We start from the raw sequence: 19372 nt of genomic DNA on the forward strand, positions 1-19372 counted from the left end.
GCTCTGTTTCTTTCCTTTAATTAAAATCAACATAGTAATTAAGCGTTTTATATCAAAAAAGGAAAGAACAGGAAAAGAGAAGGCTGTGTTAGAAGACTATAATACTGTACCTTCTGCAGCAAAGACATTGAGGCACAGAAGACAGACAAACAAAAAGCCACAAAGTGCCAGGAGCTTCATCCTTCCAACTTGTCACGAGAGGTTTTGGAGGAGGCTGAAGGAGTGTCTTGGTCTCCTCCAGCACAACCTCAGCTTTTTATAAGATAGACCCAAAGGAATGTTACATTCAGAATGGGTGGAGAGTTGGCCTTTGTATTGCACCTCAACAGATGAAAAGAAACAGCACTTCCTCTTTCAAGAAGCAATTTACTCAGAATGAGGCAGCATAGAGAGTTCCTTACCAGTTACACAGGAGCTTGTAGCATTAAAGTACTCGGGGATGTTCGGAGGCAGAATCCTTGTCCTGTGCTTCACAGCAGCCTCTCCAGAGGACCTGGTGTGCTCCTCTGCATGCTTGGAAAGGGAGAGAGCACAGCAGAACTGAATCTGTACAGACAGTGATCGGGGCTTGAAAAGGCAAACCAAACCCAGCGTGTTTTAATCAAAGCAATTGCCAGTGTGTTGTTAGCATAATTAAGAAGACAGCTGGTTAAGCAGCAGATTTCTGAGTTTATTATTAACTTCTCAGTTTCTGTTATAGCTGAAAAATTAAGTTGTGAATAGTCCAGCTAACAGTTGAGATTAGGAAGTCATCAAATTCAACATAGTATCAAGTTTCACAGAGTGTACTTAAAAAAAAAAAAAGTCCTTCAAGGAGGGATCAACTATAGAGCTTAGAGCTGTGTCTCTTAAAAAAGGCAAATAGTTCAGGTTTGAGAGCATTCAATTCTCCCAGCTTAATCTGGTAAGATTTGGGTCTCTAACAACAGAATATGTTAAAAGCTATGTAGCCTTAAAAGGTGGGAACAGTATCTGCAAGCCACCCAGACTTGGAATTACAGCAGGATAGACGGCTTCACTCTGGTGAACAAATATTGCTCCCAGCCCCAATTTTAAAGGTTTCCTATCTCAGGTTTGGGATTTGGCTTGTTTCTTGCATTCATCAGCAGCCTTCCAAATTCGGTCACCCCTTAATCTATCAAATTTAGCCCCAGAAGCTTATTTCTGCAGTCCTACCTAGCAATATCCATACATGGTGAAGATTGCTAATGCCTGACGGCCTTTCTTGTTTGCCAAGGCCAGCATTACCAAGGTTCAAGACTCAAATCACTAACAAATCTTGCTACAAGATAAGTATTACCTTCAAAGTGCTTTAAGAAAGCCCTGCCTCACACTGGCACACCTTGCTCAGCCTGCAGTAAGGCTGTTAGTTCACATCCCTGCTGGGCATGTCAGGAGGGACTTCTACAGTTCAGTCGATGCAGAGAAAGATGAATGACAACAGAGCAACAGTGTTGTTGTTATGGTCTCAGGTTTCTTTTGAATACTGAAACACATGGGTGTGAGTCCTCATTTTGTACTTTTAAAGTCAACTCTCTTGCTGGTTAAGACTGAATCAAATAACATAAATTCCCAACATAAACTGAGCATGTAAAATGGAGCTGGTCAGCCTACTCACAAAGGTTTGCAGAGGATCTGAAATGTCAATAAGGCACATGAAAGGGCTGGTAGGAGAGTAATTTTTCTGCAACATTCAATCAGGCTGTGCGAGTAGTGGTCTCACTGAAGCAAGCACTGAAGCACTTGGCAGCTACAGTATTTTATCTCCATTAAACTTTCTGAGAAAGTTCCAGGTAAGCTCATGTACTGGGGAATGTGAGTGAATGGCTGTGTGGGGCTTAGTTGCCTGCTGGGGTTAATACCCAAATAATTGTTCATGTATTTTTAGCCTTAACTAGAAGCATTACCTTCTCTTTCTGTGTGCATGATAATAAATAAAAAAAGAATACAGAAAAGTAACCAGGTAAGATGGGAGATGACTTGGAAAACAGAACCTCATCACATGATGGCTACTGACATTTCCAAATATGCTCATTTAAAGAAAAAGTTCTGCCAACACCTACCTCAAAACTTTTCTTCTGAAATATTTACAACATAATATTGGCAACAGAAGTATTTACAAAGACTTGTTTTTCTAAGCATACATCACTGCACTGTAACTTTACCAATCACCCCAAGCAAGAAAACAGCATGTGCTACCTGAATGCCCCACTTGTTTTCTGTGTGGAAGAGGCAGGCTGCTACTTGGTCTTTGTTACAACAATCCAAGCCTTCCAGCTACTGTGAGGGAAATGAGGCAAACCTGTACAGTCATCACTGCACACCCAAAAGTCCCAGAGAGGGGCTTGGTAGGAACAAGTGCCCATTTTTTCAAGGACAGCATCGGTTTGAGGAGCTTGTGCTGTCTTACTGTCAGGCTGCTCTAGGAACGCTAACAGAAAACCCAAAAGCTTTCTAAAACTAAAATACTCCATGAATTTATTGATATAACTTATTGGGGCGGGGATATTGTAAGCAATTTATTTGTTTATTTCCACCACTTGAGAGGTCTAGTTGCAAACCTTGAGAGATTCTTTTGAGTAGGTATTGGGGTCCATGCACTATATCTTGCTTAGCAGTTTTGAGAAGAAACATAGCTGAGGAAGACTTTTTTTCCTCCTAAACTGAATACTTTCACAAGAAATTTCTGTGCTTTATATCTTAACTTTCAGGCTGTAAAAGCTGATCATTGCTGTGGTTAAACCCTGTAATTCTTAATGCCCTGTTTCATATGCTTCTATAAATGCTAATGTTACAGGAAATGTTAAGCAAACTGAAAATGGAAGATTAGAAGCAATGACCTAGCATAATCTTTAGACTTGTCCTGAGATAAAAGTCTTTGCCAAATAAGGTTGCAGACTATACAAAATAATGAGATAGAATTGTGTCAAGGGAGTGGCTGGAGACAGGAGATGGAATAAAAACACAGATTACTAAATAGCCTGATAACCTGGGTCCTTAGGGTCTGTCAGCTGGAAGTTTGAGGCATCTGTGTGATAGTCTTCTGTAGGACATGAATTTTATGAAATGAGCAGCAGCTGCTGTACATCTTTTTAGTTGAAAAAAAGTTTAAAATTGAGTGCAGAGGTATTTCTGAATCATCCAGGGAAATAAGGGATGCATCCTGAGATTTGCATTATCTTCACATTAATACCCGGTGTTCAAAAGTCATACAGGATGTCTCTCAAAATCTTAAAGAAAGTAGTTTGATTTGTTAATGTTAAATTAAGGCATGATCCAGAGTCTCCTTTTGTGCTTTCCAAAACTCTTAAATTTGGAATCTTCATAGAGTCATTATTGCTGGAAGTGGTATGCTAATAAGATTCACTAATATTTTTTAAAGGTCATGCCATTCTAAGAAGAATCTGCATTTTGTATATGAAAATTTCTTCTAACCCTGTTGAAACAGCTGTTTGTGACATAAGGAGAATAACACAGAGCAAATGGTCTTAAATTTAGAGCTAAAAGAAACTAACTTTTGAGCTGTGAGAAGGCAGGAAATGTTAAGAACTTTAAGGATACAAAGTTAATTTAATTCAAGGTAGACCACTTATGGTGAACCAACATAGTTATCCAGGAGCATGTGCTGGTCTGTTTTTGAAGGAGGGAACATAGTGTAGAGACTGAAGGCTGCAGTAGCAGTCACTGTATGAGAAGCAGTAATGACAACATGTGGGATATACTAACTATACTAACAAAGATCAGAATGAAGAGCAAGACTGGGGTTATAATTTCTCCTAGCAGTTTATGGTGAGCTGATAAACACTTTGAAGACGGTACTGGAAGAGGGTTTAAAGCATCTTTGACACAGCTTTTTCAATGAGTTTCCTCCCACTCCTCACATTGTGCCTGCAAGTAAAGCCTCTGCAGAGCTGCCAGCTGGTGTGTCTGTGAATCTGTGTGCTGTTCAGGGTGTCCAGGCTCCGTGTGTTCACTCCATTCTCTTCACAGGTCACTGTCCTAGATAGTTGTATTAAAATGGAACTTGCAGCTGTTTTTTATTTTGCTTGGTTTTAACTTTCCTCCTGCTGGGAAACGTGCAAACACAGATGTTTTCCCCTTCCCCCTGCTTAGTTAATGTGCTCTCTCTCTAGTTTTTCAAGCCTTAGATGTGGTTTATCTTATTGCTGTAGGCTTCTAAACAGCATAATGAAATGCGGCAAGGGTTCAGGCCAGAAAAATTTACATTGGGTGCAGTGTTCAGTGTGCTATGTGTGATGGAAACATTTCTTTGTGGTAGCCCAGTCTTCTAGTTCAGGCAAGACGTGATTTAAGAGACTTTTTGACAGGTAATCTGCCAGAGCTCACACTTCCATGACAGGGTGGTGAGAGGAGCTGTGTAACCTTCTCATTATGGAGTGTAACCTTCTCATTATGGAGGCAGATCTGTTCCCACTGCATGTTACTTCCCCCAGAGTAGGGAAAAAACAGGCACCTAAGCAGGGAAGATTATCCCTCTTGCCACTTACCATGGCTTTAAAGGATTCGTCCTTGTTTCACTCAGCACTTTGTTTTTCAGAAAGATGATAGAAGAATATCTAGTCGATCTGGTCTTCTGTACAAAGTAACTCGTCTGGCTGCCCAGTGCTTAGTTCCAGAGAACTTGGTAAGAGGAAGTGAAGCGGTACAATGACAGATGTCTGGGCAGGCATCTCATTCTTCTTTCTCCTGAATCGATAAGGTGTTTACTTCAGCTGGCAAGCCTCCAAAATAGAAAAAACTGTGCAGATGTCAGCCCCTAGGCTTTTGGAAAGATTTTGAGATTGTTCTGCATATGAATCTCTTTCTTAAAGACATGAATTAGCCCAGTCTCTGCTATCTGATAGGAGGTGGTTGCAGAGATAACAGAGTGTTTTGTCCTAACGTTGTTACTTGGCCACTAGCACTTCTTTCTGGTTATTGTGTGCATAGTAGATATGCTAATCATTTAATACAAATAAAATTAATTGGTAATAAAGTCCTGAACTTGAACTAAGGAATTTAGAGGCTAAAGATTTTTCCATTTCTGTAATGGTATGAATTTCAACTTTTCTTCCAGCCACCTCTGACAGAGAGATGTTTGAGGAGAACACTCCATTGTTGATTTACTGTCAGCCTGCTAAAATCCCATAATCCAGTTTACTGGGCACCATTTCAATGCATTGAACACAGTCTGTCCACCAAAGCATTTATGGTCACCTCAGTTGCACTTAATGTGACTAGGAAGCAGTAAAAGAAAAAAAGACTTCAGCAGCAATGGCTTTACTTTCAGGTGAAAGTTTGATGGGACAAGAGAACTCTAGTGAAGCTCTTAAGAACCCAAGTTCTATACGAATCCATCTGTATATGAGACATAAGAAGAGTAAGATTTTTGCATTTCAGCTTAGCTAGTAGTTCTTCTCATCCCCTTGGGGCTCAAATATAATTTGTAAACACATGTGGAATTTTGTTTTCTTATATTGTCTTGGGCAGGAGAAGGAATCTGATCAGTGACTCTTGCTCCTACAAGTTCTTCAGAAGTCCTTAAGAAATGTAGTGCTACAAGACATGCAATTTGTGTTTGGTTTTGCAGTTTGTTGGGGTTTTTAAACATGTAGCATCATTTTTCTTAGAAAATATGGTGATGGGTGAGGATGTATTGCACTGCTTAGGAAGAAAAAAAAGAGATCTTTATCTCTGAATGGACATCTCAACAGTTGGTAGGGTCAGAAGATGTGCAACATCTCATGTCCAATCTAGGTGGGATGATGCAGTGATTTTACGCTTGCAGGCAGTAAAGGAAAGACCTGTAATTCCAAGACCATTACCTTGATACATGTACATTACCATGCCTCTGCTATCTCGCTGCTGCAGTGGTGCTGACTTAGTGTCCAGGAAGAAGTCTGGTACTTCCATAGATATGCAGATCACTATGCAAGTTATAAAAATGTAAAGTTAGTATTTTTCACGGGAGCTATATTTAATCTTAGCATTTCCAGTAAAAATTTATATTTTTTCTCTGATAGTGGTTAGAAGCTTTTCATTACCTTCCCTATGCCACTTTAATTTTTGTTGACCAACATTACAAGTATGTGATGTCATGCTTTTTCTTTAAAGGAAACTGTGATAATTTAAAGAACAGTTTCAGTAGTTCTTTTTGGTGTTCTTTACTAGCAAGAATACAAAATGTAATTATGTACTACATAATGTAGTACATAATGATCATTCATACAAGGAAAAACAAACACCACTATATTGCAGTAAAGGTTTAGCTCCTGTGCCCAAGCTCATAAAAGAAATGCCTTACAGCAGAACTAAAGATTTGCTCAGAAGCTTAATGATGTCTGCAGGCACACACCAAATGGTGTCAAAACTGAGCGAAGGAATTAGCAAAGATAGTATTTTCTGGACATACTCCTATTCATCACTGGCAGAGGAGAGGTGGTTAGATCTAAAAGCCATCACTCTCAGACATGTTGGGTTTGTGTTTGCCAGTTGTGTATTTGGAAAAACGGGGTGGGGGAAGGCTGGGCTAGCGCCAGATGTCACCTTGTGCCACAAGGTCATGTGCCTTTGTAGCAGCTGCCCCTGCAGTGACAGGTGACAAGTCTGAACAGCCACCCCCACCACTGCTGCCACAGACTGATGGATGGTTTCCTGTGTTGCAAGAGCCTGTCTTGCTTTCCCCATCTCTCCTTCTTATGATGTCTAAAGGTCACTGAGATGGTTGAATATTGAAATAAAAATCCAGTTCTTACTTAAATACTCTGTTGAGGGGTTATTTAAATGCATTTCCCTTTTTTATTTCCAGATGGTCTATTTCAAAATTTGAAGTGAACTTATGACAACAATTTCTAAATTCCAAGTTTGCTCTAAACTTAAGTTCGATCAAAATTATGCTGTATTCCTAAATTATTTTCAAATATTGATGAGTTAAAAAAATGTTCTATTCTTAAATGACAGCAGGAATATGAAGGAATAATCTTTGTCTTGGGAGCAATTCAAGTTACATCAAGACAGGAGGCAGCTTTGTTACTGTGTCACAGGTGAACTATTATAAAGGTGTCATGAAGGTAAGTGTGTATTACCTGACAGCTTTTAGCAGCACCTCTAAAGGTGCGGCAATCTGGATGAAAACTGCACAGCTAATTACATTCAATAATTTCATTAGATGAGATCTAAATTTCATGTTACATTCTGCTATGCAAACTTAAAATATGTGTATCAGTTGGACTTGGCCTTCTTAATTATACTAGATGCCAGTGAAAACCACTTTCTTAGGAAAAGAATTGGTTTATATTCTTCATAAAATTGAAGTAAATGATTAAATGATTATGCAGCTGCTCATTTAGATCATAATTTAAAATAATTATTTGAAAAATCATGAAAATCTGTAGAAGCCAGTTATAATCAGTAGCAAAGATCAGAATTTAATTAAATTGTGGACTAAACACAGTATTTATGTCTTTAATGTCCTCTGGCACACATAATAAGGAATTACCGTAGGTGGGGAATTTTTAGGCAAATTCAATTTACGTATTGATGAGTCACGCCTGGATCTGCAAAAAATCCCACAGAGTTTCACCATCATAAGTAGGTGTGCCACTGATGGTGATGCTGGCTTTAGATTACCATCTCCCATCAAATCAGAGCTGTCTTAATTAAGATATTTACTTTTTGACTTAAGACTTCAAATGTAAAGGAACAACTCAATTTTTTTTCCTTCTTTTGGAGACAAACACTAGGAAAATACTGCTAGTGCTGTAATGTCATCCACAGAAGCCAAGTCACAGCTTTCCACAAGACTGAGCACAAGTGATGCTCGTGTTTCTTCAGGCACTATATCTGAGGTTATTACATTTCCTCTTGGTCTCACTTTCCATGCAAACACCTCCCGTAAGCAGTGTGTTGCTTTCTACACCTCACTATTCCAAACAGTCCAGAATCCCTCCCTTGGGTTATAGTCAAGCTCTAAAACTTCAGCCTCAGAATCTGGACAAAAGGTCTTTTACCTGAGTTTTCTTTTGTAACAAGCACAAATGTCAGAATTTTAAGACAGCTGCCTGTCCATTTCAGATTTTGAGAAGCACAGTGCTGTTTTCAGGTACAGTAAAATAAGAAATTAAGAGTATCAAATTGCTTAAAAAGATAAAACTCTCTGAACAGGCTTCTTACAACTGACATGATCCAAAGATTTCTTCTTTCTCAGAACTACAGGTGTCTCTCCAGCTGTAATAGTACCAGGAACTAGACTGTGCCTTATAATCTTTGGCACAAAGGAGCTGCAACAAGGTTCTTCACAATCCACTTTCTTCCCTCTGTTTGAAGAGTCAAAAAATACTACAGTGTGTGATAGACATAAAAGCAGCAGTGGCTGCAGTAAGTGGCAAAAAGGTTACACCAACAGAACAACTTCCAGGTGTAGCCAGTATCTTCCAACTGGGAAACACCCTCAAAAAGGTGCTAGGCTGTTAAACTGAGAATCATCTTTGCAGATTTTTTTTTTTTTAACAGAGGAATATGTACTCTCTTACAAAGGAAACTGTAACCATAACCAAAAAACTATTTACAGTACTCTTCACCAAGCTGTTAGTGCAGAGGTACTAAAATAATTCTATTAACATGTGGAAAAGGAAGAGTAGTCAACTTGTGAGGCCAGAATTTTATTGTTCATAGGTCAATACATAAACATAACATATTTGCCAGAAACTGAAAATATGAGCTGCTGACATTAGGTCAAAATTTTCATGGCCCAAGAACTCCCCTTTTGTTCAAACATACAGAAATAGAGTCTGGAAAGTATAAATTTCTTACTGTTAAATCAATTTCACTGTTAGGAAACATTTCTTTTAGACCACATTTAACATATCAATTTGGAGAAGAGTTAAACAGACTAAAGCACACAACAGTATGGCAAATTTATAATCCTGGGGTTTACAGCATGCCATCCTGAATTCCCAGTTTCTGTGCCAATTGTACAAGCTTCCAAGAGATGATGACTAGAAGCTCTTCTGGACAGACCTTCATCTGCAGTACAGGAATTTAGCCACCAGAAGAAAGACAGAGCTATACTGCCATTCAACAGTTTTATAAATCTAGTATCAAAATAAGGTAGCTATTATAGCCAGTCAACATTAAAGCAAGGAATTCTCATGTGTACTCCAGAAGGAGACTGAAGTTCATATGAGACAAATGCTGCACAGTTCCCTTATCTTGTCTCCTTTTTACACTTTTCGGTCATCTAACCTGTCAAATCCTGCCAAAAGTATTCTGAAATTTCTGCCCAGGTCAAAGTCATGATTGCATTTAGGGCCATATACAATTTGTTCAGTTCTTCAGAACGACGCCACTAAAATAAAATTTATGAAACTTAACAGAAAATTGATGCACCTAAGCAGCATCTCATGAAGTAGCTTGTATTTCTATCTGCCTGTGGGATACCAGTTCAAAAATTACTTCCTTTACTATGCAACAATAGTTAAAAAAAAAAAAAAAAAAGAGTTGAACTGCCATCAAACCCCTTAAAAAGCAGGTAGGACTATTTTATTCATATATTAAAAATAATTTACTTTTCCAAAATAATGTACAATTAGAAGAAGCAGTTCAAACTCTTTTAAACACAGAGCTGGAAAGTGTTTGAAGAAAAACTAAGACTGAATCACATTGCACTGAACCAATATTCTGAAATGCTTTAAAACTCTCGCTTGGAGCACTACTGCTTTAATCATGAATGTTTATTTAATATGTGCACTAGGTAGGCTGTCAGACAGTTGCAAAGGTGAGTCTCCGTTTACTTTTTCCTGCCACCTCCACCACCTGCAAGCATGGTGGCCACCCGAATGAAGATGTTCAGTGTATCAGTGTAGATACCCAGGCATCTAGGAAACAAGAAATCAGTTACTGCTGTTGAACACACACAGAATTATTTGCTGTTTCACACCATTATATTTCATTTGAAGAGCCTGCATGAACCATCTTTACAAAACCCAGCTATAACTGCCCTCAGTGCTTTGGATGTCAAAGAACATCTGTGTTTTGTTCTACCACCTCTGCCAGCAAGAACTATTTACAGAAATCCTAACAGACAGTATACTGCTCTCATACAGGAGCCTCAGCTTTTATATTGAACTTTGATCTGTTTATCTCCAAAAATTTTCAAGAAGATCAGTATTAATATACTTTAATTAGAATAAAACAGAACCAAAGGAGGTAAGAATTTACCTAGCATCAGACAGACATTTACAAGAAAGTTACTTGTTAGTCAAGCTTGGTCTTTACTGAAGAGTCAATCCTTCCTTCCTTATCACACCATTTCAGCTTTTTTATTTAGTGACAAAGAATAAGAAATATTAAATGACTATGGGAAGATTAACTTTTTTGTCTCAACTGATACGGACAATTATTTTCAGAAAGCAGGTATAAATTCTGGCAGCAATGCTTTAGAAAACAAAAATACATTTTAGAATGTATTGCTGGAAGTATGTGATATCACATGCTCAGTTCTGTTTCTCACGATGACTTCAGTTTTAACTTCAGTAGCTATTTTCTCACTGTTGTTTTCAAACCCTGTGATTCTTCACAATTAAAGCAATACACTTTTGAACAATGAACAAAAGGCTATTTTCAAAGCATACTTCAATCTAACTCGAGGCAAATTCTTATCCAGACAGAGATCAGCTGTGGTAACAGAGAACACTTACGCATTGATGGGGTCATATTTAGCCACTCCGTAGAGGGGCAGAGTTTCAGCCCGTTTGACCACCAGCTGTGTATCATAGAGCAGGAACATGCCAAAGAGCACCAGGCCACCATAGACGGCCACCGAATACAGGCCGGCACCAAAAGCAGAGGTGGGAGGCAAGAACATGGATCCTGGAGAGGAACGTACGAGGCTGTTAAAGGTAACTGTGTGTATCTGCTACACCGAGTTAGGTCCAACTCCAGTCACTGGAGCGCACATTTTCCAGTACGTGCTCAATTCTCAGTTTGTGCTGTGTGTTTGATACTAAGAGCTTTAACATGCACACTGAAGATGTCACATATACAACCTGATCTGTTAATTTTGAACACCCTGGGGAACTGCACATTGTTCTTCAGGTGAAAGTACCTATGACTACAACAATGACTAAAACACATAAAGGAAAACAAGTGGATCAAGAGCTAAGATTACATTAACTGCCTTCCCTACTCACTGGGAGTATCTAAAATATAAGGCACCCCTATCAGCTGTTTGTTAGACTAATATCTGCCAGAACCGTAACTTCATGTTCCTTTTTTAAGAACAAACGTGACAAATATTTTCTGCTGTGCTGGAGGTGCAAGGGCTATATTTAAGGCAAATCTTCACTGGGCACACCAGCCTGCAACTGTGAGCTGCACCTTAGCAGCTTAAATTCATAATCTACTTTTTAAGACAGTACTGAAACAGTATCTTACCAATTGAAGAAGCAATAACAAAGCCTAAGCCTATGCCAAGTGGTCCTCCCATGTTCAGGAATTTTTCGCTCGGAGCACACATGGCTACAGTTGAGAGCCCCCCAACGATTCCAGCAGTGTACCAGGCAGCTCTGATCAGCAGAGGACCACCAAGGAAGGCCAGAGGAGCCACCACGGCACCCATGACACCTAGGCGAAGCAAAACAGAACACAGGTAAGACTTGGAACACCACATGCCAAACCCACTTGATTTTCATCTCCAGCCAGATGGCATGGCTCAAACTAATCCATAAATGACAAAACACCAACGCACTTGATTGTGCTCTTATCTAGAAGGAAGCACAATAAATTAGCAACCTTAAATTCCATTATGTACTTTTATTTAGCACTAGAATACTTCAGGGAGTTTATCGTGGAAAAAAAAAAAAAACTACTAACAAAACTCAACATACTGATTGTTTCATAACAGAGCTGGTAAGAGGAGATATTTAGCATGGACTTATCAACTACATAATAACATTAGGAGCATGCAACACTGAAAAGCAGGACAGATTTCTGATACAACAATTAGTTAGGCAAATAAGATTTTTTTTTTACTAATGGCTTGTAGGAAATGTGTATCTAGCCCATTAATATCTCATTAGGTTGTTTCACTTAATAACAATCACTACAATAAACCTAATTTCTTCTTGCCAGACATGTTAGCTCTGGAGAGGCAAATATGATTCCAGTGCCCAACATCCACATGTCTTTTCTGAACTACAAAGTATTTCTATCAAAACAGTTTTGAAAAACGAGAGCCATTGCTATTTGAAGTAGGTATCATTAGTGAGGAATTGAGATGTGTGTCTATCAGGTATTTTAGCTGTGAGTACAAATCAAAAGTAAACTAATACTAAAAATCTTTTTTTTCTAGTCAGGTTTCAAATACCTCCTCCTTCTGCACAGCTGAAGAATGGTTAGTGTAAGCAAGAGCACTTACAGAAGTGGTAGTGTTAGAAAGCAGTCACAAAACCAAAGCAGCCATGAAACCATCTAATTCTATTTTCAGTGTGGAGTGTATATACCTCAAGTTTAACTTGAGCATGACTTTCAGAAGACTATGAAAAAAACTAGAGTTCTGTTAAGGACACTTAAGACATCTTTCCCTGACATTCAGGAGTTCTTTCTGATCTCTGAAAAATCTCAACTCCCCTAGACCAGTGCATAAAAATTTACTTTAAAGCTGGAGTTTTGTTAAAGTAAGCATTTGGTCACACTGAAGCACAGATATCTCTACGACAAACACTAAAACCACATACCTGAATGCATCATCCATGCTGCATGTTTAGCCATGGGATTATGTTCATAGGATATGGTCCTGACCAACATCCCAGCACCAATCATGGCTGCAAAAGTTGCACCAATTGCCTGAAGAAACAGCATTAGAGAGCTCAAGTTAGCATATGGACATATGGTCTCTAGTCTAATCTCCTAGTCTAAAAGTCCACACTGATTCTGAAAACAGCAACCTAATTCACAACTGGAGGAAGTATTCATTGATTCTGCTCCTGTAAGGTTACAGTCAAATCTTTGCAGATCTTAGCTTGCAGAAATTTTCTTTTATTTTAACTCAGTTTTCTAGAAATCCAAATTTAATTATGAAGTTGGCAACTCTCTTGGCTGTGTAAAGTAAGAAAAGGAAAACCCATGGTTCTGCCCCTCACTCTCATGAAGGTACCTGGAATGTGTTAGCCTTCCTTCTTTTCTTGTACATTTCTCCACCCAAAACCAACACCTGGTTTACCAGCTTTTGGTACCAATGATTTTTTTAACCTCAGTGCCTCTTCTTACTCATGATTCCAAGCAGAATCATTCAACATCTACCACACTGGTCAGAAATGTTCAACTTTTATCACCAATGATGCTTTAGCAAATTAATCTCCCTAAGTTATGTAGGTGTTGGCATTTAATTGTTAATGTTTCACTCCACTTAATACACTGAATACATACTAAGTCTATCAGTATTGTTTCAGCCTTGGCAAACACAGACAGCTTTGAAAGTGCTGCATGGCAGAGCACAGGGCAGAGTTAAAAAGCACAGGGAGCACCTCAGTTTCTATTTACAGACAGCAAAAGAATCTGTGCCATTACCTTTAGGTAGCTATTTCTGAGAGGTTCTTATTTGCGCATACACAGCTGGTAAGGCTAGCATAGCAGTTTTTGCTCATGTAGTTTATATTTGACAAACCATCAAAACAGCATAGAAAAACACATGTCAGAATGTGACTAGAATCACCATATCTTACATCAAAAAATATCATCAAGATACCTGAATAGTCTTTATGGATAAGGACACTAATGTAGGTTAAGTTTTGCCTTACTTTCCACCAAGTAGTTACATTTCTCAGTTTTTTTAGTATCAAACATCATTTGGTGGCATTCATCAGCAAATACTTTTATTTTATTATTTATATTTATTATAATATTTATTTTATTTACAAGCTTACCAGCCAGGAGCCCTTTGTCATGAGGTTCATGAGTGCAGGAGATCTGCTCACTGCTGCAGCAGACAGAGCTGTCATGCCAATGCTGCCCGCAAAGTACATGTATGTAGACTGAATTCTGTCCTTCACATACTGTGGCCAAATACTGAAAAATAAGCAGTCATACAGAGCTGTGCAGTTACCAGGTTCAGAACAGAGAGCAGCTAAAAACACAATCAAGCTGTTAAGTGCATTCATAGCCATGGATATAAGGGAGGTTTCATTATAATGATGTGGTCTAGCAACTTCTGCCATGAGTTTACTTTACAATGGGGACTGAACTTGTCAATCTTGCTGATTTAATCTAATGTTAACTCAGTAGAAACACTGAAAATGACAAATAATGCTAACTACAATTCAATTCTAAGCAGGAAGCATGCACGGAAAACAGTAACAAATGCTTTGAACTACAGAAAAAATAAAAGAATGGTGGGTGTATATAACAAACTGGTTTCAGGTAAAAGGTCTACACAATGTGTACTGGTCCTCAGCAGCCTGCTGAGCAGCTCACAAATTGCTGAGTCACAGTGCACATGGTTATCTGACACCACAGGACACAAACGTCATTTTGAGAGCTCTAACAATAGCTACAGACCTAGACATAAGTGAGTTTCTGCAGTATCATTTGCTCACACTATGGGAAGAAAACTTTCCCTGCTAACACTAAATTTGAACACAGTGCATATATTTTTTCTCACTTCACTCTTTTGACCTGCTATTCAAGACTTGTGAAGAAAAAAAATAAGACATAGCTCTATCTATGACAAGCTTCTCATAGACAAAAATGGCACACGTTCATCATAAATGCAGACTGCCACTTCCAATTACGAATGCAAAATAAAGCAAAATGTCCCCAAAACATTTCTCCCAAGCCCATGCTGATTATTACCTATCTTTCAAGTCTGACTACAGAGTTTTGCCATTAGCCAGGGCTTTTTTTTTTTTTTAACCAATAAGCAATTCAGCAAAGTTTCAAGAACACATTTATTAGATCAAAGCTTATGTCAAAATACTGTGTTTAATGAAGACTTTCTTAACAGTTGAACTAAAGTTTAATTAACAGTGTCGTAAGAACACCAGGGAAACTGGTCTTCGCAATGTTTTTCAGAAGACCACACTTCCTAACTTATCTGGAGCACACCTCATAAGACAAGTTTATATACTTTTCACATTAGATTTAGCAAAACAAACTCATTCAGGTTACTACTATCCATTTAAGGCTGAATAATTCTAATTTTGCTTTAAAAACCTGCAGAGACATAGCTGGGGGGTTACTCTCCAGAGCTTAGAAAAGCCTAAGCTGAGTGTACACTGGGTGATAGCAGCTAAAGAAGAGACTAAAGAGGAGATTGGCTTCACTGAAGAGGTAAAGCATCTTACTTACGCAGCCCTTTCGATAGCCCCGATCTCACTGGACATGCCCATTCCATAGTAGCAGAGGGCTCCCAGGCCAACAGCAGCGCCTCCAGCAACAATGAATTTCCCCAGGCGATCAGCTGTTTAAAGACATAAAAGCACACACTCTCATTAATGCTTTTTCCTGGATAACTAACAACATCCTCACATGAATTTTCATCTATCTGCAATAGCTGCTCCACTTTACCCCTCCTTCTAACAGCTTCACTTAATTTCAAGTCAGTTCACTACCAGTTTCAGTAGTGAAAAACTTATTCCTTCAAGGAAGTTTTTAGTTCAGGCTGAAAGATTCTCAGTATTTAAAGAAGTGCTCCTCTACCTTTAAGTGCAGTTTCTGCAGATGGCTCAAATGCTGCTTCTTTCACTTCCTGGCTAAGTTTTCCACGCCTTACACTCGTCCTTGCTCTGGTGGCATAACTCTGTTAAATTCAGGAATAACATAAGAATTATTTAATAAAATAAGATAGAAGATAGTCTTTCCAACTTATTTGCTACACTTAAAATTGTTAATTAATCTCTTATTAATCTGTGCTTACCTTCATACGTACCAAGCAACTGTGCCCAAGGAAAACAAGTGAACATTAAAGTTTAGGAACCTTTGTGAAAAACAGTCACATATTCTAGAAGTACAGAACCAATGCAGTGAATTCCAGAAGCTGGATTTTTCAGACTGCATTTCTTCTACTTTAGTCCCACTGTACTAAACACTGCCACAAGCCTCTCTGTTAAATATAAAAACATAATCATTGCTTTTTTGTTTTGTAAAAAAGCTGTTTGCTTTCTATGCTAAAACACTGTTCGTGCAAACACTTCCAATGTAAAAAAAATTTTGCACAATACTTTTTGCTATTTTAGAGACACTAAAGCTGAAAAAGCAGCACAAATTTATTGCTTTCAAGTCTAACCTTGATTTATAGAACAAACCTTGAATGAAGGCCTAGAAACTCAAGATTTTTAAGGTCAACAAGCTCCAAGTAATTAGAGTATGCTGCTTGAAGTCTTGGTATGTTGCAGGAGCAAGGAAAATACACTCATATTTAAGTTCAAAAACAGCTATGTTTTCTTACCATTTTTTACAGGATTTTAAAAATTAATATTGCATCTGAGCAGTCAAGGACTCGCATCAAGCTGTGACTTTGTTTCAACACTAAAATACAAAACCTACAAACATTATTCAAGAGCCCTTAGAGCACTACAATTCAAGGGGTTTACCAGAGCCCTTCATTTTGGCTGTGCTTGGCAGCTAATGAAATCCAGCCCAATGCTAGAAAACTGACACACACACACAGAAAAGCCCACCATGCACCCACAAACATAGAATGCTTAAGAGGTAAATACAAAAGAAATGAAGAATTTGCCACTAGCACTTACATCAAGATGGCAGAAGAGCAACAACAGCCCCTAACAGCTGTGAGCTGCAGGTCTGTGACATCCTCTCTCAATGAAGGATTAACAATGTCTCAGGATAATGACAGTGTGGTTTTTTAAAAATGCTGCTTAGATCTGTGACTGTCCTGCCATAGCTCAGAAATTGCTCTAACCTACACTACAGCTTCAAACACATATAAGGACTAAAATAATTGAAAAGAAAGTGTTAATTTTAATGTTACATTCCCGTTTGGGAACAGGGAGACAGGATAAGAATTTCTGTTCCTCGCACCTTACCCAGTAAGGCCTGTCCATCCATAACTACCTCTTTTACCCCTTAATTTCAAGACCCAAGTCAGTCATTGAAACAGAACATTTCACTTCATCTGCTCCGAAACCCCTGTGTTTTGACTGAAGAACATTCTTCCTTCAGTAAATTAGAGCAGGTACCTCAAACAAGCAGGAGGCTCAAGCTCATTCACATCAGGTACTCCATGAAAAGTGACTCTTTTAGCAATACACTCATCCCTTTAAAATATGTGCAGTCAGGGCAAACAGAAGGAGAATTACCTTACCTGGCTAGGCTGCCACAGCCTGTATGCTTTTATGCTGGAGCTCCTCAAAGCTGGGGAAGCCTGAGTGATGGTGGGGCGGATGGTCTGGCATGGCAGTGCCCTCAGGCACACCAGCCTGGCAGCCAGCATGGTTGCTGAGAAAACTTAACACACTGTATTCCTGCAAATGCACAAGAAAATGTGTTTTGCTGTTTTGTTACATGGTTTTCAGACAAAGTACACTTAGTACTTACTCTCAACTACAACAGAAATAATAAAAACCAACCAACCAAATAAAATCTGTAGTAAAAACAGTATTACCACCGAAGTACTGTAATAGGAGATAAAACCTTAAATACACAGTTTAACTTTGCTTTACCTGTATTTGTCTCTCAGGTCCAGCAGAGACTTCTCTCTCACAATTTACTCAAAAACAGGAGCGCATTCCACTTTTCACATGCATAAATTAAATCAAGACCCTTTCTGTATTTATGTTTGAGTTACTTTGGCAACTAACCTTCGTTTTGAGAAAACACTGGATGACTACTCTGTTCTCCAAATTTACTTAAAACTCCGTATAGGTATAAACCCAAATGAGCAAACAGCACAATATGTATGATGGAGGATAGCAGAGAGATTTTCAGCTGTACTTTAAAGAATCAGCTACCTCAGCGGGCACAGCATTCAGTCAAGGTCACAGCCCAGAACACTGGTTCAGATCACCCTAAGCAATTCTGACGAGAAAACAGTGACACCACTCACGGGTAAATCCACAGCACCAGCAGAACCAGCCTGCGTGTTGCACTGGGAGCATGAAAACTACCAGCTCAGTGCCACAAATGGTGCACATCATACAAAAAACCCCAAGGCCTTGGAGCCGCTTTAATGTCCTTTAATTACGATTACACACAACCTCTGATATCACGGAACACCCCAACTACCAGTGCCCTTTTTCACATGACCGGTCATACATTATGTGTGCAGTGACCCACATAAGCTAAGAGAATTCCCAAGAAAAGCAGGTTTAAACCCGGGCGAGGAACAAGGCCGCACAGCACTGGACAGCTCGCATTAATCACAGAGGAGTGACAGAGAACAGAAGAAGCCTGCTGCTAGGAAGTCACTTCGCCCTGCAGCGCAGTTCTGAAATGCTGCTTCTGTGACGGGAAGCGCTTCACGGGTACATCCCGACCGAGCCAGCAAACGCAGCTCTCGCACGGGGACGACACGGCCTGCAGGAACTGACAGGGCCAGCTCGGACGTTTTAACTCTCCTTGCAGGAAACTGCCATTTGGAGCACGGTAACCTCACGTGTTCTATCAAAAGCAAGGAGGACGGAGAGCCGAGCGCTAAAATTCCCACATATTAACTGGCAGTAGCGTAACGCAACGCTGGGGAGTCACTGCCGCACCACAGCGCGCACAAACCCCTCCCAGCCCGGGCCGGGCCCTCTCCCGCTTTCGGCCCCCGCCCCGCCCCGCCCCGCCCCGGCCCGGCCCCGCACCTGCCCCGGCGCGGTCCCCGGCGCGGTCCCCGGCGCGGTCCCCGCCGCCTCCTGCGCGCTCGGCCCCGCTCGGCCCCGCTCCGCCGCCGCACCAGGCCCGGCCCTCTCCCCCCGGCAGCGGAAGTGACGCCAGCAGCCCCGCGCACCCCTCGCGACTGGCTCGCTCCCGCCACGTGACCCCGGGCCCGCGGGCGCCATTGGCCGGCGGGGCGGTGACGCGCGCGCGGCCGCCATCTTCGGCGGCGGCAGCGATGGTTCTGGAAGCGCGCGGGCGGCGCGCCGGCAGGGGGCGCGCGCGGCGCAGGCGCAGGCGCAGGGCCGGGCCGGGGTGTGCCCGCCCAGCGCGGCGGGAGCGGCCGCGGCTTCGTCTGGGGACTGCGGCGACGGAGCGGCGCCACGGCAGCGAGGAGTGGTCTGGGAGCGCGGCGGGAACGGCCGCGGCTTCGTCTGCGGGACTGCGGCGACGGAGCGGCGCCACGGCAGCGAGGAGTGGTCTGGGAGCGCGGCGCTACGCTGCCGGCCCGCTGGCCGTGCCCGCACCCAGCTCACGGCCTCTGCCGCCTGTGCGTTTC

The 19372-nt window shown here is 40.6% G+C and overlaps 2 protein-coding genes across 8 annotated transcripts in view; both read right to left on the reverse strand.

Moving 5' to 3' along the window:
- CDHR1 (cadherin related family member 1) overlaps positions 1 to 19372 on the reverse strand; it is a 341860-nt gene that overhangs the window by 62724 nt on the left and 259764 nt on the right. The window lies entirely within an intron of this gene.
- Positions 8645 to 18871, reverse strand: GHITM (growth hormone inducible transmembrane protein). 2 transcript variants are annotated; one of them, XM_068197277.1, is made up of 9 exons: positions 18801 to 18871; positions 17318 to 17469; positions 15694 to 15793; positions 15343 to 15454; positions 13923 to 14064; positions 12735 to 12843; positions 11434 to 11622; positions 10698 to 10869; positions 8645 to 9875 (listed from the first exon to the last, which is right to left on the reverse strand). In XM_068197277.1, exons 2-9 carry the CDS (start codon positions 17444 to 17446, stop codon positions 9788 to 9790), a joined length of 1041 nt encoding a protein of 346 aa, XP_068053378.1. In that variant the 5' UTR covers positions 17447 to 17469; positions 18801 to 18871; the 3' UTR covers positions 8645 to 9787. The 2 variants fall into 2 exon arrangements, with proteins under 2 accessions (XP_068053378.1, XP_068053377.1); XM_068197276.1 differs by lacking the exon at positions 18801 to 18871 and having other exon boundaries at positions 17318 to 17504.

Source organism: Anomalospiza imberbis, chromosome 8, assembly GCF_031753505.1.
Source record: "Anomalospiza imberbis isolate Cuckoo-Finch-1a 21T00152 chromosome 8, ASM3175350v1, whole genome shotgun sequence".
In the NCBI taxonomy this organism is placed as follows: domain Eukaryota; kingdom Metazoa; phylum Chordata; class Aves; order Passeriformes; family Viduidae; genus Anomalospiza; species Anomalospiza imberbis.